The 15,098-nt window shown below is 40.4% G+C and overlaps 2 protein-coding genes across 2 annotated transcripts; both read left to right on the top strand.

Annotated features, from left to right (window-relative positions):
- The first annotated feature begins 2,150 nt into the window (after window positions 1-2,150).
- On the top strand, window positions 2,151-8,044 carry LOC146982598 (ectonucleotide pyrophosphatase/phosphodiesterase family member 7-like). The gene is made up of 6 exons (XM_085783650.1): window positions 2,151-2,488; window positions 2,916-3,061; window positions 3,429-4,058; window positions 5,505-5,731; window positions 7,442-7,561; window positions 7,713-8,044. Exons 1-6 carry the CDS (start codon window positions 2,254-2,256, stop codon window positions 7,768-7,770), a joined length of 1,416 nt encoding a protein of 471 aa, XP_085639776.1. The 5' UTR covers window positions 2,151-2,253; the 3' UTR covers window positions 7,771-8,044.
- Window positions 8,045-9,235: 1,191 nt separating this feature from the next.
- cbx2 (chromobox homolog 2 (Drosophila Pc class)) lies at window positions 9,236-15,098 on the top strand. Its single transcript, XM_085783635.1, has 5 exons — window positions 9,236-9,340; window positions 9,434-9,477; window positions 11,469-11,534; window positions 11,798-11,867; window positions 11,945-15,098. The coding sequence occupies exons 1-5, from the start codon at window positions 9,269-9,271 to the stop codon at window positions 13,298-13,300; spliced, it is 1,608 nt and encodes a 535-aa protein (XP_085639761.1). The 5' UTR covers window positions 9,236-9,268; the 3' UTR covers window positions 13,301-15,098.

Raw genomic sequence — 15,098 nt, forward strand, 5'->3', positions numbered from 1 at the left:
CTGATAATAAGCCACTCATGCATCAAAAGTTTGTTTGCTCACAATTCAAAACACATCGATCTCGGCACGCTGGTGTGGTACTTGATGGTCTACTTCCAGTCACAGCAGGGAAAGAAGCAGCTTGCCATTCAGAAACCAAGTGAGCAGAATACAGATGCAGTTAAGAGTTTGTTTTCACCCACGTAGGGGTGGTGGTGTTTGTGTTTGCATCCGACTCCTCTTTCATCAGCAATTCTGATTTAAGAGTAAACATTTTGTATGCATTGTAGAAATTCAAATGTTGAACAGTTTGCTTGATCGTGAGATGAGATGTCATGTTTTTAAAGTTGACACTTCTTAGAACTTTCTTCACACTTATTAGATGTTTTTATATTAAAAACATAATTCTATACAGCTCTGATGACATTTAGGTCTATTGCATAGAGATTAGAATAAATCCTTTTGTCCGAGCATACATTACATTTTCTGTCTAAAACCGAGCAGATTTACTTTACATAAAACCTGATAAGCTGTGAGGATCATGAAATGAAATCATTTGGTGCTTGGTGCTTGATCTTAAGAGACTAATCTATAAAGAGTCGATAATAAGTCATCAAATAACAGAGAAATTTCTTGCACATCTGAACACTGATGCATCTTTGATAAAAGTGACAAATTCTTTGTCAGAATTTGCCATCAAATTGAATTAACTGGTGAATGGGACACAGTAGATATTCAACCTATATCTATTATTTTCTGTAGACTTTTCTTTAGACTGTGTGCAGATATAACATACAATTTACCTTGCATCTATGTCCTGTATCTAGAATAGTTGGAAATGTTGTAACGCTTACTGTTTCAGGTATATGTAATAAAATAAATAAGTTTGTCACTTTGTTTAGGAGTCTAAAACAAAACTTTGACTTGTTCATAGGATGCAAAGATCATATGCAAGTTAAACAAATATGTAAATAAGCAGAATATCTTCTAAAAGACACAGTAGACTCTCTACAGCCCGGGAGTTGCCATGTTCCTAATTTGTGCATTAATGTTCTGGCTTAAACGGACAAAGTTGTTTGGGCTTTTCGTCCCAGCAAGGTGTACACTGGTTGTGTATGGGCAGCGGGGAGTGCTTAAGGCAAAAAACCTCACTTTTCTTCTTCAAGAAAATGTGAGATTCCCTGTGGAAATTCTGTGCAGGATTGAGAGGGTCGGATAAAGTTTGCTTGCCCCTTAAGTTCAGAGTGTGTGTGTTTGATAAAGTTCTCATAGCAGAGATCTGAGACTTGCACCGGTCTCAGCAGTCCTAAACACTCCACCAAATCTTGCTGACAGTGGACGACGAGCATATAGAGTTAATATGAGAAAGCTAATGAATATGAATGAGGTAAATGAAAGCTGATGAGTGTTATCCCTTATCTCCATAAAGATTAGACAATTCCCTTGAACCTCTGCCAAGGACATACACAATAAAGAACAAATTTGAAGAGTGAGCTTGTCTAGCAATTTGATGGACGTTGATAAGGTTACATCACGAGCCATGATATATAATGTCTGGACAGGAACACTGGGTATGATCTGAGCTGAAACACTGAGGTGACTGCAGTTCATTTTTAATAGTTTGTCCATCGTCATGGCCATTTCTAAAAAAAAAAATCAATGTAGATTTTAAAAGATCTTTGAACAATATCCTGAGGCTAACATACACATTAGAGTTATTAAAATGAATATGTCTATTAGGGTCTCTTCTTCCCGAGAGACCACTGCTAGCTGACGAAGAATATACTCTCATTTTCCTCTTCATTTTCCTGGTGTCAGATCAATCATGCACCATCCCAACTCAAGGTGAAAGCCATCAAAGTGTCATTCCCCCATTGTCAATGATTCACACGAAGTCCCGACACACAGACGGGCGGCCAGACAAACAGAAAGACAGCATCAACAAGCAAGTTAGGGGGGAAACAAACAGCCGTGATGCCCGGAGAGATTAATCTGCTTTACTGGCAGTCCTCAAGAGCAAAACGGGGGAAAATTCACTGTGAACACAACTCTCAGCCGTAAAATCAGCTCATAAACACCATTGGGCCACATGCAGGAAAGAGCTGAGATAAAGTCTGTCCAATCTAAGAGATAAGATAAATTGGTGAAACTTTGCTCAGAATATATTGGCTTCAGAAACCTCAGGTGAGATGCCAAGAGGTGGATCCTCTTGTAAATGAGAGCTTCAGCTGGAGGATAGAGTCAGTTAAGATCAGTCAAGTGCCTGTGTTCACCATGCTGTGGACTGCGAGTCTCTGCCTCCTCTGGGCTTTGTCCATCCTCGGAGCGCCGGTAAACAAACAGAGACAGAAACTGCTGCTGATCTCCTTCGATGGTTTCCGATGGGATTACGACCGCGATGTTGACACACCAAACCTCGACAAAATGGCGAAGGATGGAGTCAAAGCCCTATATGTCACACCTCCTTACCTCACCATCACCAGTCCTACACACTTCACCCTCTTGACAGGTAAAGTGTTTCATTTTCTACAACAGTGCTTTCAGTTGGCAGGGGATCTGCATATCATGATAGAACAGGGAACTGCTCTGAGTTTACTTTGCAAGGACAGAAAAAAGCCACAGGAAAAAGGAATTAGTTGTAATTGAATGTCCCAGGGTCCAACAGCTTTTATAGCTGAGTAAGATGATTATGCTTGGATGACTGAGGGAAGAATTCTCTGCTCCCTTTCTTATTTTGACTCTCAAATCATCAGTGCCAGCTAAAAGAAATTTAACTTCCTTGAAATTAAATTCCTCTAATCTCCGAAAGTTGGTCGTAAGACCTTGTCCAAAAGCGTCATGCCACTCAGCCCGTTAAGTTGATAGAATTTTTAATGTGAATGTGTCACGCTATGAATAATGAGTGCAAGCGGACTGACAGTGATTCTCTTCTGTAGGCCGCTACGTTGAGAATCACGGCGTAATCCACAACATGTGGTTCAACACAACCACCACTGAGAAGAAGCCGTACTATCCGACTCAGTTTGTGGATGAATGGTGGGACAATGGCACTCTGCCTATCTGGATCACAGCGCAGAGACAGGTATGTGCAGCACAATTTCCATCTTATCTCTGAGAGACTGTTTTGCTGTTTATAGCACTAGAAACCATTTCTCTTGACAAAACACCTCGGAAAGCCTGCTGAATGATTTCGAGTAGGATTGCTGGAGTTACATTGCAAACTGTTTTGCAGGTATAGCTGTTGTATGCAAATAAGGCAGCCTAAAAAGTTCAGCAGTATATTTTAAGAAAATTAATGAAAAATTGGCAACTACAGATTTGCTTTACTTGTATGTTGACCTGCAGCGTGAACGCAGCTGAATTCTTGGCAGACTTGTAAACATGTCACAGTGCATGTGTCATGTTCATGTGTGTGATGTTAATATGGCCTGTTTTTCCTAACCTTCAAGGGCCTAAAAGCTGGCTCTCTTCACTTCCCTGGCACGGCTGCCAGTTACCAGAAAGAGGTTGCTATGGTGCGGGAAGTGGAGCCACCGCTTTACAACTACAAGAATGAGACTCTTTGGCAAGAGAACGTAGACAAGGTGATGAGCTGGTTCAGAGACCAGGATCTGGACTTTGTGTCCCTGTATTTTGGTGAGCCAGACGGCACAGGCCACCGATACGGTCCAGACTCCCCAGAGCGACAAAAGATGGTCAGACAAGTTGACAGAACTGTGGGCTACATACGACGCTCGGCACAACAACACGGGCTGACCGACAGACTAAACATTATCATCACAGCAGACCACGGCATGAGCTCGGTGTACCGCAATGGTCTAGTGAAAGAAATCACCCTGTCCAAGATCCCTGGGTTCTCATTCAGTGACCTGAGCTTTCACCTGGTGGATTTCGGACCGTCTGGGATGCTGTTGCCAAAACCAGGCAGGCTGGAGAAGGTTTACAATGCGTTGAAGGGTTCCCATCCCAACCTCCATGTCTACAAGAAGGAGGACATGCCAGAGCGCCTCCACTTTGCCAAAAATGACCGTATCCTCCCCATCATTCTCTGGTCTGACCCTGGCTATGTAATCAACGGGGTGAGTTGATTGATTCTTTTAATATGAGGTCTTGTTTTCTTTTTACATATCTCTGGTTCAAGTACATTGAACTGTAAAACTGAGGGCAGGGGCTTTGCAGAAATACAACTGCTCCTTGTTATCTAAACATTGAGGGGCTCAAACAGTGATCAGATATTTGTGTCTCTGACATAACTGACTTGTGTTTAACAACGTTAAAACCATAGTGTGCGACTCACTCCCACTGATTTACCCATTAAAGTAGTTAATTCATATGGTCATGTGTTCCTACAAACATGACAAGTTGCAGAGTGCCCAATGTAAAAATAGATTCCAAAGAGCAAAGAGTGCTGCAACAATAATTACATATCATGTTGTAATATTGGCAACACATTAACAACAGTCAGTAATTTAAGTGATAATGAGCTATTTAAGCGGTAAAGGGAAATCACGTGACAACATTGATTTACTGATACAGATAAAAGACCAGATAAACAATCTGAACATGACATCCAGTTCCTTAAAATATCCTCAGATCTTGACATCTTGACAGTACTACTTAAGTTACCAGCTGCATGTTGCCCAAAGAAAATGGTGAATCTGGACCCATTTTAACTAGAAACAAGGAGTTAAATTCTAATCTTAGTACATTACAATTTTAATCAAGTGAATTTGCACGTCCTCGGGATAATCCAGGCCTGGCTGATGACATGCAGTGCTCTCAAATGCTTCAGGAAGCTATTCATGCCTCAAAATTCAAAATTAGCATTTTCATTTGGCTCCACACTCACTTCACTGTGCAGCAACTTTGCAAGTGAATGTGTCAGTCAGTGCTGAGAACCATCAAATCTTAAGTTAATTTAAAGTGTTAGTTATTGAAATCATAAAAAATGTCTTTAAATGCTGAGGATGAGGAAAATAATCAGTCTAGCGAATTCACTGATGAAATGGGTTATCTAAAGACTAGAGGTTATGACCTGCCGTGACTGTATTATCTGACTTTCACTTTATGGCCACTTAAACTCCTTCTAGCTTCCAGAAAGGAAAATGTATGTAGAGACCCTTACATAATAGCTAAGATAAATGGGTCTTTCACAGAGTGATATTTATATTACAGTTTGTCTCATTTAACCTAATATATGCTACAAATTTATCAAATAAATGTATGTCTTTTAAGCATTTTAGGAAAATTCAAGTTTGGAATTTGATTAAAATTCTCATTTAACCCTTTCTATCAGTTAATAGTAATTACAGATAATAGTAATTACAAACAGACCTTCATTCTACACTTTGGAAATTACTCCTTCACTTGGCCAATACCTCCCTCTGCTGAGTAAATAAGAGTAGGCCAAGATGTATGAACTCTGTAGCTGTTAATAAAAATGACTGGCTTAAATGTGCTGCTGTCTAATTGAATTTAAACTGGGTCATGCAAGTTGTGGTAACTGTCCCTCTGTGTCTTTGCAGTATTTCCCAGTTCAGTTCCACAATGGAGAGCATGGCTTTGACAATCGGGAGTTGGACATGAAACCTTTCTTCAGGGCAGTGGGTCCAGCATTTCACAAGGATCTAGAGGTGGGACCTTTTGAGACTGTAAACATCTACTCCTTGATGTGTCACATCCTGGGCATCCAGCCGGAGGTCAACGACGGCCACCTCAATGCCACCAAACACATGCTGGTTACTGAGGGTGAGTTTATATCTGACTAATGAGCCTCTCCCCGTGGCCTCGAAACTGTGTCATTCCAACACCTGCTCCTTCATTACTGGGCCATTCATCCATCATTTCCAGCTTCACATATGTCCAAATCAGACGTAGAGTTACTGTAGGTTAAAACTAGAAAGTACATCTGGCATTGGTCACAGAAAGTACTGAAAAGAGGTCTGAGAATTAGATACAAAGTACTAAATACAAAGGACAATACTGGTCAAATTTGTAAATAAATCCCATTAGGCACCTGCTCATCTTTTAATATTTTCTGACTTTTCAGTTTGTTAAATTTAGCCTACTGGTTCAGGTTAAAGACATAAAGTAAATCTTTAAAGGGGGTCATGATTCTCAGCCATCCAGGTCACGGCATTTCTAAGCACTATATGGAGATACTGGACTTGCTCGAGGTTCTTCAAGATATTTCCCTTTAAAGGTTTCATCAGGTCTGGACTGAAGGAAAGGTCACTCAGATTGTTTGATTTTTAACTTCTCTTTGCTGAACTTTTTCAGCAGACATTGCTCAGTCAGGAGGAAATATACAAAGCATTTGTTTGGGACTATTTTCAGTAGAGGATTAATAGACATTGGGTAGCATCATGAGTATCTGGGGCAGCATCAACTCAAAAAGAAAGTACAGAGTATGTGTTCATGGTAATAAAGGAACGTGTCACAAAATGTGACAGTGTGGCTCACTTATGTAACACTAAAATAAATTCAATAATTGATGGTTATGGCTCTTTTAAAAGGGTTTGGGGGAAGAAAATCCAGTAAGTGCAGTACGACTCGTTGCATTTTTTATTTTAATACTATTATTTACTAAAATATCACAGGTTGTTTTAAATGTCTTGATTAGGTTGTTGATTGGGCAGATCTAGAAATCAATATTAATCCCATTGACACAAGCAGTTATTGTCTTTCCTCGTAACAACAGTCTGAACATATTTTTATCTTATTGTGGTGAACTTTATCTAAATGTTTGGATATAGTATATGGAAATTAAATTAAAGTGATCTTCATTTAAATTTTGTCCTCAAACCTAAAAGTTGTTGGGATTATGCTGATAATTCTGACTACAGCAGTTTTTATTTAACAAGCTCTTCTTGTGGCAAGCAAAGCCCACAACATCACTGAAGACCTTTGTGCTTATGTGACACAAAGACATTACTGGACAAAATGTAAAGTAATTGCTATAGCGCCATCGTGTGGTTGCTTGATGCAGTCAAGCACTTGAGTCAGTATTTTGGTTATTGTCAGGCCCGGACTGGCCCTTAGTATAGTAGTAGGCCACAGTGTAAATATGTAGCCTACTACACCCTGGCCTTGAAATTAAAATAAGGATTGGGATTTGAAAATTTTAAAAAGCCACTTTTTAATTTATTTATTTACTGCTTTTGAAATTATTTATTTGTGCAACAAATATAATCATTCCATTATTATGTATATGAATACAAGGGCAAATCAAGTGAGACATGGGCTATACTATCTTACTGTATAATAATAATAATAATAATAGTAACAATAATAATTAATTGTATTTATAGAGTGCTTTTCACTTGAAGAACAAGTCTCAAAGTATGAACTATAGTGTATGAAAAAACACTGTAAGCATATGTTTGCTATTCAAAGGTGGTGATGGTGGTGATGGTGGTGATGGTGGTGATGGTGATGACATCAATCCTCCTGGTGCTTCAAGAGAAACCAGTTACCTGCCACATGTCTTCAATGGACTAGCTGCGGTCGCTGGATTTCTTGTGTTAGTTTTGATAGGGATGACAACTCGCACAATACTCAAGAACAAACACAAGAATAAGAGGTAATAAAGTAACTGACAAATGTCATTACTGTTTGTTTCCTGTAGGTCTGGGGAACAAAGTTTTCACTGTTATACTAATTCAACAATAACAATATTATTTGTAGTATCGATATGAATGTTACTATATAACAATTGTTTGTTTTGTTTTCAGATCAGAAAGTTTGAAAGATCCTCAAGAGAATAAAAATTCAAAACAAACTTCATTTTGATCATCATGTGCAAACATAATGCTTCAGTGCAAGACTAAGAACAGCTGCTTTTGGACAGTCTCTCTGGGTGGTTCCATTTCATCCTATGACATAATGCACTTCAATAATTGCACGAGGCACCAAAAAAGATGCCTGCAAGTGGAGAATGAACAAAATGGAACAAACGGATTAAATGAATTCACGGCTCACTCTGTGTGTTATTTTGTCTACTAGTTTGTTGAAACCTCTGAGGCAAAGTGTGAGTGAAATAATGTATAGTTAAAAGTAACTTATAATGTGTTTATTGATGTCTGTTTCACAGTATGTTGTGATTAAATGTCTTACCGTTAATTACTTATAGCCTACTTAATTCATGGTTAGTGTCTTAAAATTATGTGTTCAATAAAAGCACCTGTCTATCAATTCCTTGCTACGAATAACTTTAAAAACACAAACGACTGAAAAAAAAACTTTAATCAACTGAGAAGTTACAAGATAATGTGCAAGTATAAAAAAAAAAATATATGATTTAAGAGTAAAGCAGTTATTACTTTATCACCATCATGTCTCTACTTTCACTTGCAATGTGTGAATATGTTTCCATCAGAGGACGGTGTCTGCCAAGGGACATAATTGAGCAACCACATTCTCAGTTACCCGCCTCTCTCCGCGTAGTGTCGTCAAGCTACGCACGGTGGGACAGTATTTCCGGTTACGCATTTCAAAATGAAACTATAGTTTATAAAATGTATATGCTATGAAATGCGTTTCCTTTTTCCTTAATGCTTGAAACCATATAAAAAAACAACCCAAAAAACACCAGAACAACTCTGTTCCTAAAACATGATTTCACTTTTTCAATACATGTTTTGATCAATGTGTTGTTGTTTTCTATTATGAGATAAACGTATGCTTTCACTTATGAACTATCTTTATTTAAAAAAAAAAAAAAAACGGAATGTTTTTTTTTTTAGCATAGCCAATATGGATATATTACATGGTTTCAAATTTGGTACTTCTGTTTTATTAGGCTAATTAATTTAGTTATTTCACCCTTACATTTTGATATTGTCAGGATTCTTGCTAACAAGCCCAAAACAACTGATTTCGTTGAGTTTGTTCCTCACAAGTGCAAGATAAATACTTTAGTATGACAGATATAGTGTAACAATTTCACAAGTGGCGCTGTTCTTCATCCAGGGTGAAAGACAGCAGCATTACCAGCTTATTATCACTCTAGGTAAACACATCTTTTTTGTCCCTCTACAAACAAAAAACAAAGTATAAATCTGGCTAAAACAAAGAATCTTCTCAGACTGCATTTATGGATACACACTCAAATAAAGTTTTATCACCACGAAGGCAATGCTCCAGGAAGCATCCCCAGGATTGTAACCGACTATGCATTTATTTTGAAGGCATGGCTGTGCACATCCGGCCCTGTCGGTGCGTAACTGTGATTAGCTGGACGCAGCTCTTGTCTTTTGATAAAGGATTCTTATTCAGGGCGAAGGCAGACATGGAGGAACTGAGCGCCGTGGGAGAGCAGGTTTTTGATGCCGAATGCATTTTAAACAAACGCCTCAGAAAGGTCAGAGCTGTGAAACGACTTCACGTTTATCCGCGTTTCCATTTTTCCGGCGGGTGTTTACAAAGCCTCTTCTTCTCTTGGTTTTTCTTTCAGGGAAAGTTGGAGTTTCTTGTGAAGTGGAGGGGATGGTCATCCAAGTAAGTACAAGTGGAGCTGCTCAGCACGAAACAATGAAAACAACAACAACGTGTCGCTTGTTGCTTTTGGTGAAACAGTTTGAGCCAAATCGTTCGTTTTTTCTTGTAAAAAGCACCGAGTCCGGACTGGAGCAGCGACGGGCTGTTGTTTCGTTGTGTTTCTTAACGCAGTTTCTCTAAATACAGCAACCAAACACTACCTTTGCATTTGCTTTCTTTTGTTCATAATACCCCAAATTTGGCAACTTTGCCGAAGGCGAGAGGAGATACTTTTTTAGTCTTAATCAATTTTGCATTTATGGTGTTTTTAATTCCTCTCCTTATTCAGATAATCGCGATGTTTGACTCTGTTTTATTGCTGACCCGAAAACAAGTTTTTTGTGTGTTTGTGCGTGTGGCTCGGGCTCGACAATCAATATTGCAGTCCGATTTGCTCGGACAAATTTCATCGTTGAGTTTTACCCTCTTGATATCATTACACATTCGTTACATAACTCAAAATGCACAAGTTCTGATGAATTATTATTATTTATTTTTTTAAATCAGAATTAGCGCTGCTGCTGGGAAGGCTTCACTCTGACTTCATTTCTTGTCATTTGCCCTTTCTGTTCAATCCACATTGTTGCTGTAATCCACCATCAATGCACATGGTTGCCTGCCAGCTCCATGGCTTTCTGTTAGAACCACATCCTTTGTGTGTATGTGTGTGTCTGTGTGTGTGTAGATAGAGGGTGGGGGTCGATTATTTCACTGGTGACTGCTGATCAGAATGGGCCATTCAACAACAAGTGATGAGGAGAAAGGTCATTACACATGCATGTATCTCAGATCACTTCAAGAAAAAAGAAAACAACGACCTGTTTTCAGGCCTGTGTCTGCAACAGAGAGTAATTCAATAAAAACAACACTGGACCTTGTCAGTGTTGTCATACAGATGCAGCAGAGAAACACCTGCAAAACAAAGTTGTTTTCGCTAGCCATGTCGACACTCAGTGCGTGCCAACACAACCACAACAAACCTGTTATTTTCATGACTTCCCATAAACGTAACAGCACTTCCATGATCTAAAAATGGGCTTCCTTCCTGGGTTGTAAGTGTTGCTGTACAGAAAGAGCAGTTGTGTTTTCACAACTGAGCTTAAAAAAACAAACAAACAAAAATCTGACCCGGCATCTGTGGGCGACAAGTTGTGAAGTACCCATTGTGGTTTTTCTGTGAATTAGCCAAACTTTCCAAAAGAATCCTCTAACCCAAATTCTGCAGTGATAAAATGTGCACGATAACACATTCAAAAGTGTTTGTAGCTGTTTCGAATGGCCACTCATATAAGTTGCCATAGAGAGATGAAAGGTTGGTTGTAAATTGACCGCGGACCTTGTTACAGTTTATCTTGGAACAGGGATTAAGATTAAGAATTTGTCCACTTTTTTGCCTCTGTACACTTGGACAGTTGCTGCACAAAATAGACCAATTGTAATTTTTCAGGTGGTTACAGCCCCCTGAAATTGCCATCAAAAAAGTTTTAAGTAAAACGTTTAACAAACCACCATTTCCACTACATATCAAACTACTACAAAACAGACACACGTAGGTGATAAAGAGATGAGATGTTCTTTCTTTTTTTCTTGTTACAGAGATGCAGCTCCCCTTTTAGGATATGGCTCACAGTCATGCAGCTGTCATTAACTACTCATGTATGCTGCATTGTTCATAGTTTAATTTTATGTTATGTTTCTGCTGACTACTACATCTCAATTCTTGCCCTGTTTTGAGCTACCCTCAATGGTCTTTTCAGCCAATCCCTCAATAATTTGCGTAGTATAACTCACAGTTTGCCTGTAGTAAGTTCACGGCTGCTGGAACAACAGAGTCCTCTGTTACTGCTCACTGCTGAGGCTGGAAGGCACATTTAATCTCACGGGGGCCACATTGCTCCTTTATTTTGACTAACGCCATGATGTGTAACGCTCTTCATGTCAATTTATTTCAGACACAACAGCTGGGAGCCCCAAGAAAACATCCTTGATCCAAGACTGTTGGCTGCATTCAACAAGAAGTGAGTGTCCTTACAAAAGAGGTCAACACACTAACAAGTGGCTAATCCATTAAAAGTAGAAGTTGTTTTGTAGCATTCAAAGTCACACACATTAAGTAGTACAACTCTGATTGTCAGTATGTTGTGCAAACACTAATCTTTGCCTAGTGTTCACAGATATGTTGTATTTTTAGCCATGATCTTGATTTTCTTCACATGAGGAAGTATCGTAAAATCTGAAATATGGAAAAAACCTAATTATTAGACATTCATTTTGTTTATAGAGAGCAAGAAAGGGAGCTCCTGCTGCGTAAAAGAGGGAAGAGGCCAAGAGGACGACCACGGAAAATCCTTGTGAGTACAAGTTAAACCAGAACATTATTCTTTGAGGGTTCAGTATGCAGGATCTAATGGTAGCTGTTTTAATTTAGGAAAATGTGCCTGAAGCAACGAAATCAAGCAGCTCCTCATCTGGCTCTTCATCATCCTCCTCTGATTCCTCTTCTTCGTGCTCCTCCTCTTCATCTTCATCAGACGACGACGACGACGAAGACGGTGGTGTTAAGCAGGCGAACCCAAGTGTCAGAACACGAGACCTTCATCCCGTCCCTCAGAAGAAAGCACAGATTGTTGTGGCCAAACAGGAGCCCCCAAAGAAGCGAAGCAGGAAACCTCTGCCCCCTGAAGTGAAGGAATTTCAACAGAACAAGAGTCCTCGCAAAATCCTGAAGACGTCTAAAGATACAGATCTTCCAGGCACAATCAAAAAGCCTGTTCATGCAGCAAGCTTCACCTTCATGGGTTTCCATCGGGGCGCGGCGAGGGATACAGCGGGTAGTCAGAACCGGAGTTCTCTGACCCAGGGAGGAGCTGTTAAAAACTCCATGAGCTCTGTGGGAGCTGGAAGGTCAGTCCAACCTGCCTCCCTCTCTGTGAACAAATCCAGTCAAGGCAGGAATGTCACCGAGGGTAAACTGTCCATCTCCAGTATGAGCAGTGGGACAAGTCTGGATTTGAAAGCAGCTGCTGGTAAATCAAAAGGAGTAGCAGCATTGAATTTGAATACATCCAAACACCCCATTCAAGGAACCACTCAGCATACACTAAGTTCCCCCAACGGACAAAAGAAACCCCAGGGTCCTGTGTCAACACCGCAGCGGATACCCAATACTAAAGCGGTGGCTTCTGTACCATCTAAGAATGCCTCCTCCAATCAGGGTGCCGGCCCTCAGCCCCTGAACCTTCAGAGCAAACCAGTGCAAAGCAACGACGGCCCTGGGAATGGTACTACCCCAGTGTCAGGCATGAGAAACGCAACAAACCCAGCAAGGAAAACTCCTGTCACACAAAATCAGGAGTATAACTCTCCGAAGAGTCCAGCAACCCCTGGAAGACTGCAGGCCAGGAAGAACCATTCTGGAGCAGACAAGGTCAAGGAGGCGAATGAAATCCAGACCTCGAGAGTCCAAGGCAGGCTTGAGAAGAGCAGTGTGCACAAATCCTCCACAGAGGTCCAGAGCCAACAAGACAGATCGGCCTACAAAGATGGCAAGAAAGCCAAAATGAACGACATGAGCACAGGTGAAGAGGAGAGCAGCTCAGACTCTGACCAGGATTCTTCCTACACTGGACAGGACCGTTCAGTGGCAGTCCAAAACCAGGACTGGAAGCCCACGCGTAGTCTGATAGAGCATGTGTTCGTGACAGATGTCACTGCTAATCTAGTCACCGTCACAGTCAAAGAGTCACCGACCAGTGTGGGCTTCTTCAGCCTTCGCAACTACTGACAAGGATTCAAGACGCCGCAAACCAGATGGGCTTTGGATCAAAAAGGCGGGCTTTGGGCTCCGAAGGAACTGGATTAACCTTTGGCTGGAGAAATCCTGAGTAGAGCATCGGGGAATGGAAGTCTCTTCGCTCCACATTTTCTTTTAGTAAAAGACTAATTTTATGGGGGGAATATGGACCGAACACCAGTTATTAATTGTGATTATTTATTTTCTTGTGTCTGCAAATTGTTCAACACCTGACAGTCTGATTAGCTCAAATCTCATCAAGTCTTCATAGTCTCAGTGACCCCAACACTGCATCTTTACCAGGGTCCTGGAGAAAAAAAAAAAAACTTTCAGGTATTCCCTTTTAAATGTCAAAACAAAACTTCATAATCCGTTGTTGCTGAATCTGTGCAAAAAATATTAACATTCACATTGATCAGTTGTGTATTTCTATCTGCTTTATTATAACATGAATTAAGTTAAGCAGATGAGAGGAATTATCTAATGAAGAAATTGAGAAAGGTAGACATGAGCAGAAGGGCTAGCTTATTTTGAGGATGGCAGACATTTAGTTCATTATGTCATAATGTGTTGTGAATCCATATCAATAGTTAATGTAAACCAGTTTTTAATTCTTAGTATAGAATTGTTTTTTACATGTTTCATAAATTAGCTACCTCTGTTTTCTCAGCATTTGCTGCAAATGTATTCATTTTTCTGGGAGAGGAAGACCTCTCCCTCCAGGGTATACTACATCATTATGTCCATATAATTGTTTTATATAGCTCTGATGTATTGAGTTGTCATGCTGTATAAACTTGTGTTAGTACTAGCAACCAGCTTGAGCAGCAGTTTTCAACCAACAGCTTTGTTTCAATGCCATGTAAAACTCAATCAGAACTGGACCTGAGTTCCACCCGGTGTTGACCTGTGCACACTTTTATCGCCTCGAAAAGAAGCTTCATTCCACAGTGCAGCCAGTTTATCGGCACCGTTTTCCAAATGGGCTGAAGCATGTGGGGAGTCAGATACAGTATCTCTGTTCCTCCCTTATGCTCAGATAAGACTTCAGTTCTGGCTGAGGGTTGCTCTTCTTGCCTGTGCATCAGTTCTGTCCTTCAACAAGGTATTCACCAGCAACTTTCATCTTCTCAGACTCGTAATTAATACTGACACAAGCCAGAGAATAAGTGCTTTTGTTGACATGGCTGGATGATCATGGACAGTATACCTGACGAAGCTTCTTCCTCAATCTGTCAAAGCCTCCCATGAGCCTCTGAGATCGCTTAAGGCAACTGCATTCAGTGTAGGGAATGGAAGAAGGTCTGGGTGTTGGCAATGCTTGACAATTAACTGCTGAGTATTGTCTGCCTCAGACCACAAAACGCCTGATTTCATTGTGTCTGTTGCCACTGGTGTTTCAAAAATCTTTAGTGCTGAAACACCACACTTGGTTTGGTGTTCTTTTTTGTTTTTCAGTTTGTTTGTTTTTTTTACTTTACATGCAGCGGCAGACATCTCATTTCACCCGCCTGCATGGGTTCAGGAGCTGCAGGCCCAGCCTCCCACAGAAAAAGGTCTTTATCTGATGTAACGGAAAAGAAACCACAACAATGTGCGCTACTTTCTGCTCCCGTGAGAGGAGTTCAGCAACAAAGCACTTCAACTGAACTCTTCTGTGTAATCCTGCTTCGCAGACTGTGCCTTTCTTTCCCTCAAAGACTAAACACAAAGGCATTACCCCAAAGATAGCTAGAATTTCAGGTTGTTCAATAAAGGAGCACCCCTAGAGCATAGCATGGGGACTGTA

Source organism: Trachurus japonicus, chromosome 8 (genome assembly GCF_045865225.1).
Source record: "Trachurus japonicus isolate A0001 chromosome 8, Traja_1.0".
Lineage (NCBI taxonomy): Eukaryota > Metazoa > Chordata > Actinopteri > Carangiformes > Carangidae > Trachurus > Trachurus japonicus.